At 41.4% G+C, this 15,876-nt stretch overlaps 1 protein-coding gene across 1 annotated transcript; it reads right to left on the bottom strand.

Annotated features, from left to right (window-relative positions):
* Positions 1 to 7,797: 7,797 nt before the first annotated feature.
* LOC136551834 (alanine aminotransferase 2-like) lies at positions 7,798 to 15,027 on the bottom strand. Its single transcript, XM_066543381.1, has 15 exons — positions 14,900 to 15,027; positions 14,723 to 14,773; positions 13,779 to 13,829; positions 13,643 to 13,708; positions 13,499 to 13,560; positions 13,252 to 13,330; positions 12,933 to 13,037; positions 12,703 to 12,813; positions 12,366 to 12,503; positions 11,685 to 11,759; positions 11,102 to 11,222; positions 10,852 to 11,003; positions 10,687 to 10,761; positions 10,385 to 10,588; positions 7,798 to 7,944 (listed from the first exon to the last, which is right to left on the bottom strand). Exons 1-15 carry the CDS (start codon positions 14,948 to 14,950, stop codon positions 7,798 to 7,800), a joined length of 1,488 nt encoding a protein of 495 aa, XP_066399478.1. The 5' UTR covers positions 14,951 to 15,027.
* Between the last annotated feature and the right edge of the window lie 849 nt (positions 15,028 to 15,876).

Raw genomic sequence — 15,876 nt, 5'->3', positions numbered from 1 at the left:
CATCATCGATAATGGCACCCAGTTCATAGGGAGCGCTTTTGTCAACTTCTGTGATGAACAACATATCAACGTAAGATGGGCTGCAGTGGCCCACCCCAAGATCAACGGTCAGGTAGCAAGGGCGAATGGATGCATCCTTCAGGGCCTCAAATCCTGAATTCTCAGGAAACTAAAAAAGTTCAAGGGTAGATGGGTCCAAGAGCTCCAACTAGTCCTGTGGGGCCTATGGATCACTCCTACTAGGCCGACAGGGTTCATTGCCTTTTTCCTTATCTACAGTGCAGACGTAGTACTACCCGAGGAGATCGGCTACGCCTCTTCTCATGTCCACGCCTATGATGAGGATACAGCAGAGGAAGCCTTACAGGATTCCCTCGACAGGCTCGATGAGCACCGCTCCACAAGATATCAGCAGCAGCTACGCAAGTACCACAACAAGCATGTTCAGGAACTAAACTTCAAGCAAGGCAATCTAGTTCTGCATTGAGTGCAAACAACCAAGGGGAAAACAAGTTTACACCTCCTTGGGAAGGACCATTTATCATGGCCAAAGTGCTAAGATCGAGAACGTATAAGCTGGCAAACATGAAAGGTGAAGTCTACACGAATGTCTAGAACATTGACTTGTTATGATGGTTCTATGTGTGAGAAAGCAGCCCTATACTAGGGCCTAATTTATGGATGGTGTACCACCAGCCCACAATAAATGCAGTAGGCTCCACCAATAAGATGATCAATATGCACCTGGGCTTAAACTAAGCACCCCAGCAGGTCATGCTGACCTACCAAGGCACTCAGGGGCTACTCGATCGAAAAGTTTCAAAGAGTATACCGTATTCGAGCAAATCATGTCATGGGTCTCCAATCACTCACCGCAATATGTTATGCTAACCGATTATGGTGATCTAGGGGCTACAATTGACACTACACAAAAGCCACGAGGCCATTACTCAGGAAAACACAAAACATGAAATGCAGAAAGTTTTTAGTCTAAGGCTAATGCAATTTACACATCATGAGTAGAGCGGATTACATCCTCTACTCTCTTAGATTTGGCAATGGCGCCTGCCACACCCCTAAACTCCATGCCAGTCCACCAACATCGTCGGGTTCATCCACCGATGGAAACCTGATTGCCATGTCTCAAAGGTCCTTGTCGCTCTGGAGTGTAGCGGTCGCCAATGCCAATGTGGCCCCGTGACGAACTGCATGCCAAATTACTTCAACAAACCACCTCAGAACATTGTTGAGGCGCTCTTCCATGCTCACCCCCACCGGTGAGAGCACATCAATAACACCACCACATGCCTCTAGCAAGGCAGTGTATTGGTCCTGATATTGACCCGCCTTAGCTGCCATGGTGGAGGAGTCAGTCGTAGCAGCGTCACATTCGTGCTCTGCCTCCATCACTTGCTTGGTTAGAACGACATTGGCATCACAAAGCCTTGCCACCTTGCCTTGGGTAGTGGCCAGTTGCTCTTGGATGGCTAAGAAGCATAATCAGAACAACCGCTCATCAAAGCAAGACATCTTTAGAATGATGAACATGGAATCTCGCCAGGAACTTACCAAGAAGGTGCACCTAGGCTTCGGCATGGGATGCCACAGCGGTGGCCACTTCCTACCCCGACCTAGCCACCACTTCTTGTATGGCCTCCAACTATGCTCGGAGATGACTCGCCTCATCCCCGGCCATCGCAACTGCCGGCAAAGCTACGGCTTCCACCGCCACAACACCACCCAGCGATTCGAGAGGACTCACATCATCAAGCATAGGAAGCCTAGAAGAACACCTAGTGAGAAGAAGTACAAAGCCCCAAGTTCACCCAATTCGGTTTGGTTTAGGAACTTACACGATGAAGACAGGACAGATGGGCAGATAACGCTCGCCTACCGCCCGCCTAGCAACCTCCGTCCTCGAGCTCCCCATGCTCTCCATCAGAATAGATGTAAGGGGATAGAGATAGAGGAAGATGAAGAATTAAATAAAGGGAGGTAAGCTGAACAGTGCGCAGATAAAATTATGCCCATTTATGCCTCCCCTTCTTTATATAAATAGGAACCGGCGCACGGATGGCATCCCAACCACACACGCTTGTGCATGGGAAAATGAGCCATCAACACCGACGCTCCGGCTTCCAGTAAGCAAACTCACCCTCGGATCCCAACGGTCCATTTTCAATATGCCCTCATCTGAGCTGGTGCAGGCGAGTGGTATGACACTCAGATCGGGTACTCGGCCTGGCTCACCCCTTCAGTAGGTGTAAGTAGTAGCAATTCATTCACTATCGACCCTGCCCCTCTAGAGTCAGGGGGTATTCAGGAGGGTCACCAGTCTGACTCTAAAACCTCTTACACTCGGTGTCACATAAATCTCCCAATACCCGGATGAGCTCAAAGTACCTTATTTTAGCGGATGTGTACCCCTTTGGGGGAAACCAGAAAACTGATTGGCCCATGGCTGTAACCAAAGTACGAGCTCCTGGAATCTAGAAAAAGAGTTTTATGATGTGCCCTCACTGGTCTGGCTTTGTCATGCCGCTTCCTTTCAGTGAAGCGAATGTTCACTCGTTCTACCCATTATCAGCCGAAGAGTAACACATGCAACTACCGACAGCTGCTCACGCATTCATTACTCGCCCACAGTGGTGCCCCGAACTGAGACAATGCTATATTGGCCTTAGGGCTATAGGACAACGTCCTCACTCTAGCACTAACGAGGTTCATGAAAATTCGTATCATGTTGCTTGATGGATCTCGAAGAAAAATGTGACACCCTTAGTGCTCAAACGACCTGCGATAGGTCACCCTAAAAATCAACTGGCTTAGTGATGCGTGGATGATGGAGGTGCACCTACCCCATCCTCATTATTGTTTTACGACTAGGACTTAATGATGTGCAACCACTATTTACATGCCGGAATACGTCGGGAACCAACTTCTGGAGTACAGCGGTATTTCTACCCTAACACAGCATCTACGATGTCTAGGAAGCTACGCTTCCGGTTATCGAGAATGACACCCGAACACGATGTTAACAACGTCCCGAGGGCTACGCTAAGGAAATTATGTTTCCCGATATGGGGTGTACCACCTAAGTCAGGCACTTACAGTTGCTAGGGGGCAACGTTCCTTGATGTACGGTGTACTACCACCACACTCGATGCTTGAAGAACATTCTCGCTACCCGAGAAATGCTCTTGGCACTCAAACAGTGACATACCGGTTCCCCAATACTTAGGAATATCTAGTTGCACTACTCAAAACTTTGGCACCCAAAGATGCTCACTATGTACTTACAGTACGTAGAACTTACAGGGGAGACTGCATTGTCTAAGAGCTTAAAGCTACATGCTAGCTTATTATTAAGTCCTACGGGGGCTACTGTCGGATATATGGGCCAGGGGTACCTGCACCGCCCATATATATGACCACCACCAAGCAGGCCCGAGCCCATGGGAGTGCAGCCCGTGCGACGGAACATGGCCCCTAATTTTTAGGGGCCCATAGTTTCCAGCACTTAGCCTAGGAAGCGCACTAGTTTTTAGCCCAGACGTCTATTCCATCCATTCGTCAGTTTCGCTTCCACAGTTCCTCTCTTCCCGATTGGCCGATCGTCAGATCGTGTCTTCCGCTCTTCTGTCTTCCCTATCGCCGACTCGGCAAGACTGTAGGTCATAGGACGGCGGCCATCGGAGTGAACAATGGTGTGGAGTTGCTATAGGTCGGCGGCCCGTGGTCGCCACTCGCTAGGTCCGTAGCCCACAGGAGTGCAGAGCGACAGGACTTAGGAGAAGGACAGGCGTACGTCAAGTCTCCAGGTATACTAATCTTGTCCACTTAATTTTTAATTTTCAATATTTTAATCAATGTTGATGGGTGATGACTAATATAATATTGATCCATCTAGGTGTTCAGTTATCTTTGTTCTAGATTATCTAGTGTTCCAAGATTCTAGTCATGTCTTCTGCAAACTGGTCTAGAAAGTATGAATCTAGTTACCAAAAGCGTAAGAAAAAACAAAGAATAGAGGATTTAACTCAATCTCAAAAGGGGGCTATGGATAAATTTGTTATAAAAGAGTCACAAGTGTCCACCGATAATCAGTCACTTGGTTAGGGACAAGGAACTGCACTTGATAATAATGATGACAATGATCCTAGAGATGGTCAGATAGAGACAGAAAATATTGTTGGGGTCGAGGAAGTTTTTATTGATAACACAAACATTGAAATGGATAACAATGCTGATAACATTGGGGGCCACTAGTACTGGTGTTAACTTGAACACTTCACCAATTGTGGATGTTGATGATTCCTTTCAGCCTGATATATTTGATCCTAGATATTGGGATTCCCTTGATCATAAACAAATTGATATTTTAGCATAGAAGGGCCCTAGAAGAGATTTATCAATTCAGAAAGGTCCTAAGGATAGATATTCTAGAAGGTTTTTTGCACTATTCTATACAAGAATTTTATCAAATGAGAGCATTGTGATAGGGATTGGCTTGTCTATTCTAAGGAACTCGATAGGGTCTTTTACTTTGGTTGTAAATTATTTACAAAAGGCCATCGAAAAGGTCAGTTAGCAAATGAGGGGTTTAATGATTGGATACATCTTGGTAATAGACTTAAAGAGCATGAGACAAGTGCATATCATGTTTTGAGTATGACAACTTGGTATGAGTTGCATAGTAGATTGCAAAAGGACCAAACTATTGATAAAGCCGCTCAACGACAACTCGAGAAAGAAAAGGACCATTGGAGAAAAGTTTTGTTCAGAATTGTTTGCATTGTTAAATTTCTTGCCAAGCATAATCTTGCTTTTCGTGGGACTAATAGTAAACTATATGAAGATAGCAATGGGAATTTCTTGGGATTGGTAGAGATGTTGGCTAAATTTGACCCAATTATTCAAGAACATATTCATCGTATTACAAGTGAGGAAACTCAATCTCATTATCTTGATTTTAAGATTCAGAATGAGTTGATACACTTGCTTGCTTCTGCTATTAAGTCTAAAATTATTAAGAAAATAAAGAGCGCAAAGTACTTCTCTGTCATACTTGATTGTACTCCTGATGCAAGCCACCAAGAACAAATGTCTTTAATTATAAGATATGTTGACTCATCTTCAAGTGATGTTCGCATAGAAGAATCCTTTCTAGGATTTTTGGATGTCAACGATACAACTGGGCAAGGACTTTTTGATGTGCTAGAGAATGAACTAAAGCTCCTTAGTATTGATATAGATGATGTGAGAGGACAAGGTTATGACAATGGGTCAAATATGAAAGGAAAACATCAAGGGGTACAAAAGAAACTTTTGGATGTAAATCCTCGTGCTTTCTATTCTGCTTGTGGTTGCCATAGCCTTAATTTAACACTTTGTGATATGGCTAAGACTTGTGGTAAAGCTAAGGACTTCTTTGGAATCATCCAGCGCATCTATACAACTTTTGCTAATTCTACTAAGAAATGGTAGATTCTGAAAGATAACATATCAGGATTGACTCTCAAGTTAGTATCAGCTACACGTAGGGAGAGTCATGTTGAAAGTGTTAAAGCTATTAGATTTCAATGCACAGACATTCGAGAGGCACTACTTCAGGTGCCCAATATTGTTATATTGATATTTGATAATGATGTTTTTTAACTTATTTTGGCTATCTCCAATTATAACACATATTTTCTTCCTTTCAATTTTAGGTATCTGATGTTGATAATGATCCAAAAACAAGCAGTGAGGCTAAGGGCTTGGCAAAGAATGAACTTAGAGAGTATGAATTTATAGTGGCAATAGTCATTTGGTATGAGGTATTATATGCCGTTAATTTAGTAAGCAAACACTTGCAAGCAAAGGATATGCTTATTGATGTTGCTATTGAGAAAGTGCAAGGGCTGATTTCTTTCTTCAAGGGTTATAGGGAAACTAGTTTCTTAGAAGCATTAGAGATTGCCAAAGGAATTGCACTTGAGATGGATATTGGTACAACATTTCATAAAAGAAGAGAAATTAAAAGAAAGAGACATTTTGATGAGAACCTAGATGACACAAATACTGCTACATAGTCTGCACAGGACCTATTTAGATCAGCTATTTTGTACCTATTGTTGATCAAACAATTTCCTCACTTACAAGAAGATTTAAACAATACTAGAGTTACCAAAAAAATTGGTTTCTTATTTACCTCTGAAACATTACAGTCATTGGATGACACGAGTTTGAAATCTTCTTGTGATAATCTTGGGGCTGTCCTTACAAAAGACAGAAAATCTGATGTTGATGCCAACGATTTGTATGTGGAGTTGAAGTTTCTTCAAGGTTTCATTCCTAAAGAAAATATGGGCCCTGTTGAAATTCTAAACTTCCTAAAGTGGCATGACTGTTTTCCCAATGCAAGTATTGCATATAGAGTTCTGTTGACCATTCCAGTGACCGTTGCATCGGCAGAGCGAAGCTTTTCTAAATTGAAACTATTGAAGTCATATTTGCGTTCGACAATGACACAACAAAGACTTAATGATTTGGCCACAATAGCACTTGAGAGTGAAGTGCTGGAGAAGATTGATTATGAGCATATCATTGAAGATTTCATTTCAAGGAACACTAAAAGAATGAAGCACTTCAAGTAAAGATTATGAAAGCAAGAGTCGAACAGGTACAGTTTTTGATATATCTTATTGTGATATATATCATATATCTTATTTATAGTCCTATTTTTTAGGGAGGTAGGCCTCATTTTAGAGTTTGGTACAGGGCCTCGATTTTTGCTGGCGCGGCCCTGCCACCAAGCTATCGGCCCAGCAGCCATCAAGGAGGAGGCCCGCAAGGGCTAACGCGATTAACCAACGTGGAGATCAAGGCAAACCAAGGCTCATGTATCTAGATGAAAGTTAGGATCAATCTGTTGTAACAAACTAGGAACATAATCTGTTAGCCCGATCACCCTCTCTGTAACCCTACCTCTCATGCCTATATAAAGGAGGGTAGGGACCTCGGGCTCGAGATCCAATCTTCCACCAATTCCATCTACCTCGTAGCTAGGAGCAATAACCCCTGTAATTGAGCATACAAATACAAGAGCAGCCGCACCACTGGAGTAGGGTTTAGCGCGTCCCGAACCAGTATAAATCTTCATGTCTCGTGTGCTACCATCTGATTCTGTCTACGCGATCACGTTGCTGGATATTGCCGGAGCAAAACAATCTGACACTAAGGCATGAGACGGAGCCGCACTATGGTTACATAAACTTGGCTTTACTAGAAGAGAGACATGAGTTGGTAATTAGGACATAACTGAGATATCACTTGTATGCTTCCCGAGGAAAATTTAAGGCACCCATTTATCTTTCTTGGGTTGCTTGGTCGTTCGGTTGTTCATAGTTAAAACCGGCTTGAGGAAACTTTCAAGGTTTTTCATCAAAGCCCCAAATTAAAAAAAAAATCATTAGCGTCAACAATGTTCGCCATTCAAAAGGCAAAACTAGAGCTCAGTCGACGCACAAGCAAGACATATATACTTCAGATAAAAGAAAAAAAAACACAGTAGATATATTCCTGAGCACTCAGCTTAACTTTAACTAGCATAGACTCACTGTAGCGAGTCATACAACAGAAGTGAGGACAAATGGGCACAACTCAACCATAAAGCAAGAACATTGAACACTTAGGTACAAACAACTCTGCTAGAGCTTAGGCACCCTAATTGCCCATTTACACAACACACACATGCCATAGCTTTATATTCACCATTCACATCACTCGGTCTAACCGTAGCATGCATCGGCATCATCAACGACGGAGATCCTGCATGCGCCGCTGAGAACCCCGGAACTCATTCATGAACGCCTTATGGAACTCCCTGAAGCGTGGGATCATCAATGCGATTTTGCCCTCATCAGGAAGGATCATGCACCGAATATGGGTCGTCCCAGAGGCCTTGTCATTGCATTGCACAAACAAGATGAGACAATGAGGTAGCCAAAGGAATGCAGTAAATCGGTACATAAATCACCCATAGTTATTATGAAAAAAAAAATCTAAAATAACTCCATCTTTATCTAAACTGCCTATGTGTATTATAAAGTAGTAAACCTCTAAGCTTGCATATAAAATTATAAATTAACCACCTTCACGTTATTAAAATAATAACCTCTGTTAATACCTAAATCTGCCTCAAAATTAAATCATAACTCTATCATTATAAAAAAAGCTCCAAGTGCTCTTATATATAGGGGTGAGAATAATTAGACATAACTGAAGAACTGAACCGATCAAGACTAAAACCAAATACTTTGGTCATAATTTCTAATTAACTGAATTTATTTCTGGTACTTGGTCTTAGGCCTCGGTTAACCGAACTAACCGAAATAGTTGTTATTTGCATAATGAGTTGTTATTTGCAAGTTTATTAGCTATTACGGTTGAACATTCAACAATTGAACGTTTATGTTGAATTGCAACAGCTATATTGGTATTTGTATTATATATTAATTTCATTCATCTTATGATCTATCAAACATGCTTTGGAATAGAAATATTGATGCCAAAATTCAGTCATAATATATCTTGAAACTTTTTGGTTAGTTTGGTCTACACCGAAGGCTGAACCAAACTAAAACTAAATTGCTCGTCTTCAGTATTTTGCAATATATTTTTGGAATTTTGGTTTTCAGTTTTATTAGACCGGAAATATGAAAAGGCTGAAAGACCACTTCGGTTAGATTGAGCGTGCACCATTTCTTATACATGCTTCTAAATTTACCTGTTTCTAATATTGTTAACATACAAAACTAATTCAACATCATGACATGTGTCACCATCAAACCACATATACATATACAAAGGAAGCGTACACGTACACGTACACATAACCGATACCTATACCTATACCTATACCTATACCTACGAAGCAATGAGTATACCCAATTACCGTACCAGGTATATAGCTCAAGTTAGGTTCCAACTAAACATATATCAAACACACAGAGGTACACAAAAGGTGGAAAATGTGAATGGGGATAGAAAACCATATATATAGAGTAAAAGTCTCACATCCAAAAAGGTATCTATTTAAATATTATATTATAATATGGGAAGTATTAGAGATTGCAAAGGTAAATAAACTTGATTAGTTTTGGACCACGTGTTTATTCACAAAATTTCTAGTACTTATGTATCTTAAAATAATATAAAGCCTTTTATATAGACACATTCACTTATTTGGGTTCTATCATTGTCGCTTTGCTCTACTCCATCCATCCATAAAAAGGATGTCGCTATGGGGTTCATGTTGGCCAAGCTTTTTTAAGTTTGAGTAGATTTATACAAAACATTAGTAACATTTGTATCTCCGGATAAGTTTATTATAAAAATATATTTAATGATTTATCAAATCAAAAGATACTAATTATGCACCATAAATATTAATATTTTTATATTTTTTATCAAAATTGTAAAAAAATGGTTTTTTGAGAAGTGAGAATGACATTTTTTTATGGGACGAAGGGAGTATTTCATAGAGATCGATTCTACCTAGCCATGCACTTATTTCTTTATTTGTTTTCTATTCTAAATAAATATTTTTTGTTTATTTTATATAGATAGAATATACCTAGTCATGCACTTATTCCTTTTGTTTTCTATTCTAATTAAATGACTTTTGTTTAGGTTGCAATGCTAGGCTCTATCAATTGTGTGACTGCACCACCTTTCACTAGGCTCTTCCCGGTGCAACAACTTTGTGCATACTTACGGGCAACTTTGATAGGTGGTATGAATTGCGCTTAGCTATATATGTTCCCACATTCTAATTAAATTTTCTTTGATTTTCCTAATTTATAATTCTTTAAATCTTTTGCAATGAACTTATGCCCTTTTCTATAAATTGGCTTTATTTGTTTAGTGAATTGCGTGGTGGGTCCTTAAACTTTTCCCCACTTCTCACCTAGGTCCATAAACTTTTTTTGCAAACTTTTTTTTGCTCATCTGATCCATGAACTTTGTCTACGTCCTAGCTATCATCCAAAGCAGCCCAGCTATCATCCAAAGCAGCCCACATAGGACTCTGTTGCCTACGTGGCATGTGGCACCATGTGCTATTTTTTTCATAAACTGGCTGAAACTTTAAAAATGATATAAAATCGTAAAAAGAAAAATCCAGTTTTATTAGACTCGATATGAGTAAATCTATGCAATAAATATATAATATGGCATGCTTTAGTTTAGAGTTTGTATTGTAGCTGTAGATCTATGTGTTTCTATGTGTTTAATTTATAACTGCAGCACCTATGCTCGGTGAAATGGACAAGTACGAAAGGCTCACGGTGCATACACAAAATTTAAAGGCGAGGGATTATTCGTGAGGTGCCTGACTAACCTGGTGGAACCCAGAGCCCGGCAAAACGGCGATCCCGGTGGCGTCAAGCAAGCAGTGAGCGTAGAATGTGTCAGGTGAAACTCCCTTGGACTCGGCGGCCCTGATCGCGGCAGAGGGAAGGTGGAGCCGTGGGAACAAGTACAGTGCACCCTCTAAATTGTTGCAGCTCACGCCCTCCATGCTGCTGAAAGCTTTCTCTAGGGTCTGCAGTTGCACGGAGAAGAGGAGATCATGCCATTGTCACGACAATGCAAGGTGTCTCATACGCAGATCGATGTGCTTGAAGAATGATGCTTGCACACCTTGGCATGCTTCCTGAAACATAAACGGATCTTTTCCTTCTCATCATCAAATAACTCGAAAGACTCATCTCCTAGCTGCATACAGGTCACAAGGAAATTAAAGTTCAATAAAAATACTCGGATGGATGAAGAGAATTTTGTGATGATTTAGTTCAAGTTTGAAACCTTTGGTGGATCCATTGCAAGGCTGATAAGAATTTGGCCAGCTATGTTGGGGCAGATTGTTAAAGAAGCCACCTTGCAAATCTGATCCTTCACATCATCTGCAAAACCAGTCACCTCCATGTAGCCTCCTCTTCTCCCACTTTCCCCATAGCCTGCCAGGTTCAGAAGATGGGAGAACAGACAAACTTCAACCTGGACCTCCCACAGATTTAAGATCATATTTTTTTTATATATATAAAGGAAGACTCACTCATTGAAACGGAATGAAATGATACTATGGAGATGTCCTTTTCGTCATAACCAAGTGATCTGGCCACTTTCTTGAAAGAATGGAATTTTTTGTTCTCTGCATAGATATTTTCCTGGTATACCTGCAAGTAAGGCCCGTTTGGATCATTGGAATTGAATTCATTATTATAATTATAATTTAGGCATAGATTAATTAAGCTAATATAGTTGTATATGAAATATATATGTGTATACTATTGTTAGCAATACAAGGGAGATACTTATATGTTGTATTTTTACTATAGGAAAGCGAGTTGAATAACGTGCTATAAGTTGCAGAATAGAAACATAGCATGGTGGTCTATAGAATCAATCTCCATCTCCCACTCTATGAATTTGAGATAAGCTTAATTATATATGAACTTGGGAAAGTTGTGGAATGTTAAATTCCAAACCAAATAGCCTAGTCCATTAATTCCTCCAAAATAAAAGGATCCAAACAGCCCCTAATTAATTTGCACAGGACAGAATGTTCTTTTTTTTTCTTAACGTGGTTAATGTGATTTGACAATGCAAAAAGGGCTACATTTCCACTTAGTACTAACCTCATCAGCAAGCATAACTATACCTTCCTTCCGACAAAATTCCAGTATTTCCTCCTGGTTGGTGATGGACAGCACCTACAAGAAAGGAAGGAGATGATGACAAAGAAAAACTCTGGTAATTACCTTATTTTAGAATCTTATTGCTACTAATTAGAGGTTGCAATAAAGATTTCACATTAATTATCACGAGATGCAGTAGAAGAAAAAAAAGATAAATCTAGAAATTCTCATAAAAAATAGAAAGATCTAGCCATCAATTTGGTGGTCTAATCACCATTGATATAATATATAGTCATCATATCTATTCTTTAAAAATGGCATATATGCATACCTTGTAATGGCATATATGTTTGAGAAAAAAAAAGTGTCATACCAGCACAAGTTAACGGTCGAGTGCATCATTTAACTCTTTATTTTTGCTAAATTTGACCAACTAACATGTGGGAGTCTTGCTGCAGGTGAGGACAAAACATTTCCTGCGCACTACCTAGCCATTTATGTTTCAGCAAGGAAGATTCATCACTTATTTATTCCTACTAAAAGCTGAACTGAAATGTGATTGAATTGAAAATTTTCCGATAATCAGATCATCACTGGTAAGAACAACCCTGCAAAACTTCATCTGGATGTTTGTTTTCTCTATTCAACATGTAAAGGATTTAGGAAAATCATGTGCCATACCTGTCCAGTAGGATTGCCAGGGTTTATTACCACCATAGCTCTAACAGTCAGGCCAGCTGAACGAGCCTCTTCCAAGCATCTCTTGACTTCAAAAATCTCAAGGCCCCAACCATTATCTTCAGTAAGATTGTACGGCACCTAGTTACAGTTCAGTTCGTAGTTATTTCAAGCATAGAGTACACGTATTTTGTCTTCTAATTTAAGAAACAAAAAATGATTAAAATTGAAAAAGCAATGAATCTGATGAGAAGTTTGGGCTTGAACATTTTAAACAGGCCACTTTTACTGCAATTGCAAATATTGCTTGACTATCTTTTCAACTGTACTAGTACTGTACCATCGTTCCACCATGAAGTATGATGGAAGCCGAGTATAAGGGGTATTCTGGTAGAGGGCTCAAAATGCCATCTTCGTGAGACCTGATGAGTATCTGCATCAGCAAATTGATCTGAAACATGCAGAAAGGAACGCGGTCAAGTTGAAGATATTCACTCTGATGTTTGCATTTGTAAAGGACCCAATTTCATGTGCATCTGTGCATGTTTGTTCTGAAATGCAGAGTATTACCGCTGCGCTGGCTCCATCAGTCAGAAAAATATCATCTGCTTTTGATGGAAAACCATCTCTTGCAGTAATCCCGTCTGCAACTACTTGACGCAGAGATTTGATTCCCTGATCATATTAGGCTAGTGTCAACAATGTAACCCATAATTGTGAAAGGAAAATATACACCATCCGGCAAAAATAGATCATTACAGCACGAAATTAAAAAAAAAAGGTTTTGGGTTGCATACTGATCCTCAATAATTCTGATTTGAGAACATGTTCATGACTCTGAAAGTCCAAAAAATTTACATTAACTAAAAACGTAATTTCAGCTGGCTACCCGACTATCAGTATATCCACCAGTGTCTTTGCTCGGAATCGAATTTATGATCCTCCTGGCTCTTCTTATGCTACAAGGACTGTGGCAGTAGAACGAAACGTTATCAGTCAAGTTTCTGCCAAATTATGTATCATCGAAAGTAGTTCTTACCAGCTTTGGTGCTAGAAGTGAAAAAATAAATTCATACTAAGTTTATGAAGCTCCACATAAATGCTACACTAAACAGAGTTCAACCATATAGTCCAACCTGAATAAGGCACAGGCTTCATCTTTATTCAGGAGGGTTGGATTGTCACACAGGGAAAGAACCTGGAGCCAACAATTTTGAGCATGAAACAGCGCCATCTTTGTATCGTCTTAGAATTTTTTTGTGGAGGGTAAGGATGTTAACCTCACGGAAGAAAGTTAATGGTGGCTGACCAAGAACCTGGGGGTTCCCAAGATTGCAGTATATTATCTGTTGGACAACATCAAAGACTGATCAAAGGGTATAAACTGTGATATACGCACTTGCAGAGGAGTTTCACCTCTTGGAAAGGGAGAGAACCAGGGTTTTCCTCCATCTCCTGCTCCAACCGCTGAATGACGACACATAGCAAAGACAATATTTTGTCCTTTTATTAGTCAGTAATTTTGCATTTAAAAAAAAATAAAACTCAACCCCCGAGGATAAGACCTCCGCTGACCCTGAGGCATTAACGGAAAGGTAGCAAATTATCTTCCGCGGTGTCGAGAGAAGGCCACGAACTCCGGCTACTTAGGACGTGCCACTAACGGCGAGGACTTGCCTACAGCCGTGCATTACACTGCAGCCGCTATTGGACCACGTATTTCACTGGAAATAGCAAAGGAGTGGTCTTTTTTGTGAGAACGGGGATTTAAAACTCCTGACCGGTATGTTGCCCTTCTGCTTCCCAACCACTGCACTACGTGCACGTTCTCACGTAATGTTATTGAGATCTAAATATCTGTAACGCAACATCTGAAACGTTGAGGCACCATTTGTTACTAAAAATAACAATGGTAGTACAATTTAAACTAGACCAACAACAGTTAGATCTTAGTTTTTTTTAAAAGAATCCATACAGTTTAAATAAAGAACTTTATTTTTTTGCAAATAATCAAGCCAAAGGAAAATAATCATAAATGTAGCGTACAGATGCTGAATCTACTAGTTTCTTGGCTCCCGCTCTTCAGCTGGTCCGTTTAGATCCAAAAATTTTTGGATTTTGGCTCACTGTAGCATTTCGTTTGTATTTGGTAATTAGTATCTAATTATAGACTAATTAGGTTCAAAAGTTTCGTCTCGCGATTTCTCGACCAACTGTGTAATTAGTTTTTTTTCGTCTATATTTAGTACTCCATGCATGTGCCGCAAGATTCGATGTGACGGATACTGCGCAAAAATTTTTGGAATCTAAACAGGCCCTCAGAAGCCAGCGAGCCGGCCGGTCGGAACTCGGAACGTTACCTCTGCGTGCTTGAGGATCTCCCCGCAAGGTGCGTAGTTGAAGATCTTGACCTTCAAATGAACGGACGCGTAGCTGATCAGAAGAATATATGCACGGTTCTACATAAACATATAGTTTCTGAAGAAGAAATGACGACGATGCTGTGCAAAAGCCGGAGGGCCGGGGAGCCTCTTCACCCTGGGATTTATGGTCTCGGCGGTGATGGACGGGGACTTGTTGTACGACATGGCGCGTGCGGGTACCGGCGACAGGGAGAGGCAGTAGGAGACGAGGAGGGAGGGGCCGCTGCGACTGCGACTGCGACTGCGACTGCGAGAGTGAGAGCGAGAGGACTGAAGAGTGACGAGCAAGCACAGAATCAGAAGGTGCTCTGGTAGCTCGGCACTTGGCGTCCGCTTGGGCGGTGCTCTGCCACGTCCCGTCCGCGCGTCGGGACCAAGCCTTGGACCAGCCTCGTGTAATCCCCTCACGCTTCGATCCGCGGGGGCACACGGGTGCTCGTGCCACTGCCCAGACCGCGCGGCGCGCACGGGATGGACAGGAGGAAAATTTGGTGCGGTCTGCAGGCAGTATGCATGCCATTGCCACGCGTGCTTCCTCACGATCCAACAGCGCCCATGGCCTGGGAGAGGTCCTGAGCCTTGACGCACGGTGCGCAGCGGCAGGCGACGCACACTCTTTTCTTTAGGGCCGGTCGGACGCCGCGATCACAATTCACATTCACAGGAGCCTTCCGAGAAGGAGAAGCATCGACCACAGGACGGCACGCCCGGCTTTGCTCACTGCTCGGACGACTCGCAGCCGCGGAGGCCAGACAGCCGCCGGCCCGGCCTCTATAAAAAAAAATGAGATCCAACCTATGAAAAACTACGTGGTTTTTTTTATTAAGAAGAGAAAATATGCACCGAAATTTAGTCTAAGACAGGACTTAAACCTGAATAGTTTGGTGCATTGTCACACCTCTCATCCAACCAGTTGAGCTAGGCTTGTTAAAAATCCTAGGATGCTCCTAGGTGTAGATCAGTCGGTGTACATGTTTCTATTCGGGATAGATCACATAGATCCGTCCTACAACATGAACTGGAGAGAGGATTGAAAGAGGGGATGTGTTATCGACCATCAAGTGAGCTTGGCGGAGAAGCTGGCCATAGCG

The sequence above is a fragment of the Miscanthus floridulus genome, chromosome 4 (genome assembly GCF_019320115.1).
Source record: "Miscanthus floridulus cultivar M001 chromosome 4, ASM1932011v1, whole genome shotgun sequence".
Lineage (NCBI taxonomy): Eukaryota > Viridiplantae > Streptophyta > Magnoliopsida > Poales > Poaceae > Miscanthus > Miscanthus floridulus.
This window is presented reverse-complemented; position numbering and strand designations above follow the sequence as displayed.